The sequence below is a fragment of the Chiloscyllium plagiosum genome, unplaced genomic scaffold (genome assembly GCF_004010195.1).
Source record: "Chiloscyllium plagiosum isolate BGI_BamShark_2017 unplaced genomic scaffold, ASM401019v2 scaf_60771, whole genome shotgun sequence".
Lineage (NCBI taxonomy): Eukaryota > Metazoa > Chordata > Chondrichthyes > Orectolobiformes > Hemiscylliidae > Chiloscyllium > Chiloscyllium plagiosum.
The window spans coordinates 1-1,302 of record NW_025145807.1 but is presented as its reverse complement, the minus strand read 5'-3'; the positions used below and the strand labels follow the sequence as shown (position 1 = coordinate 1,302).

The 1,302-nt window shown below is 48.0% G+C and overlaps 1 protein-coding gene across 1 annotated transcript; it reads left to right on the top strand.

The window, feature by feature from the left end:
• The first annotated feature begins 412 nt into the window (after positions 1-412).
• On the top strand, positions 413-1,250 carry LOC122545025 (histone H2A-like). Its single transcript, XM_043684238.1, has one exon. It carries the CDS (start codon positions 428-430, stop codon positions 866-868), a length of 441 nt encoding a protein of 146 aa, XP_043540173.1. The 5' UTR covers positions 413-427; the 3' UTR covers positions 869-1,250.
• The last annotated feature ends 52 nt before the right edge of the window (positions 1,251-1,302 follow it).

The window sequence follows — 1,302 nt, the reverse complement described above, 5'->3', positions numbered from 1 at the left end:
TGCAATATCTGGCCTGTTTCGTTTCAGCTTCTTAGGGTTTAGAAAATTACCCACTCGAGATCAGAAATGGACGGATACAGGTCGGCAAATGAGGAAGAGACAGATCGAGTGAAGTAAACATTTTTAAACTAAAAGTAAAAGACACGAGTATTTTATAAAAAAAAAAGTCTTGCTCCTTTTTTGTACTTCATTTTTCAATATAAAGCGCATTCCTTTGTTTGGAAATTGGCGGGCTTTTCAAACTGGAAAGACGGCGGTTGATGATTTGGCGCCGGTACTTTCCGCCCTCCTCCCCGTGCCCTCTCCGGATTGGGGAATGAGGCAGATATCTGATTGGGAATTGAAACAACAGTAGGCGGGGCTGGACAATGGGACCAATCAGAAATGGCCGCCCCCACCATTCCTCCCGAAGGTATAAGAGGCCGCAATGTGGGCGGAGTGCAGCATTCTCTGTGAAAGTGTTTCTGAGATTGTGACCATGTCCGGAAGAGGAAAGGGCGGTGGGAAAGGTCGCGCCAAGGCGAAGTCTCGGTCGTCCCGGGCTGGCCTGCAGTTCCCGGTGGGCCGTGTTCACAGGCTCCTGAGAAAGGGTAACTATGCTGAGCGTGTGGGTGCCGGGGCGCCGGTCTATCTGGCTGCGGTGCTGGAGTATCTGACGGCTGAAATCCTGGAGCTGGCCGGCAACGCGGCCCGGGACAACAAGAAGACCCGCATCATCCCCAGGCACCTGCAGCTGGCCGTGCGCAACGACGAGGAGCTCAACAAGCTGCTGGGAGGGGTGACCATCGCTCAGGGCGGGGTGCTGCCTAATATCCAGGCCGTGCTGCTGCCCAAGAAAACTTCCGCTGCTGGATCCGCTAAAAAATGAAGAGACCATTCTTGAATCTGACAACTCAAAGGCTCTTTTCAGAGCCACTCACAGCATCTGTCAATGGAGCTACTCCGTCATTTCTATTGGGTAATATGGAGAAGCTTGAACTTTGAACCTGAGATCAGTTCATTACTATCGCCTTGATATTCAATACTTGTGGTTTGGAGATGCTGATGTTGCACTGGGGTGTATAAAGTTAAAAATCACGCAACACCAACTTGTAGCCCAACAAGTTTATTTGTATGCACTAGCTTTCGGAGCTTTCATCACGTGCTTGTAGAATATAAGATCGTAAGACACAGAATTTTTCGCAAACGTTTACAGTGTGCTGTAACTGAAACCATATATTAAAAGAAACCTGGATTGTTTGTTAATCTCTCATATTTTAGCATGACCATTTAGTTTCAGTTTTTACAAATATAAATCGCAGA

Bases quoted from the DNA above. Each gene is read 5' to 3' on its own strand.
- LOC122545025 (XM_043684238.1), top strand. From the start codon at position 428: ATGTGGGCGGAGTGCAGCATTCTCTGTGAAAGTGTTTCTGAGATTGTG.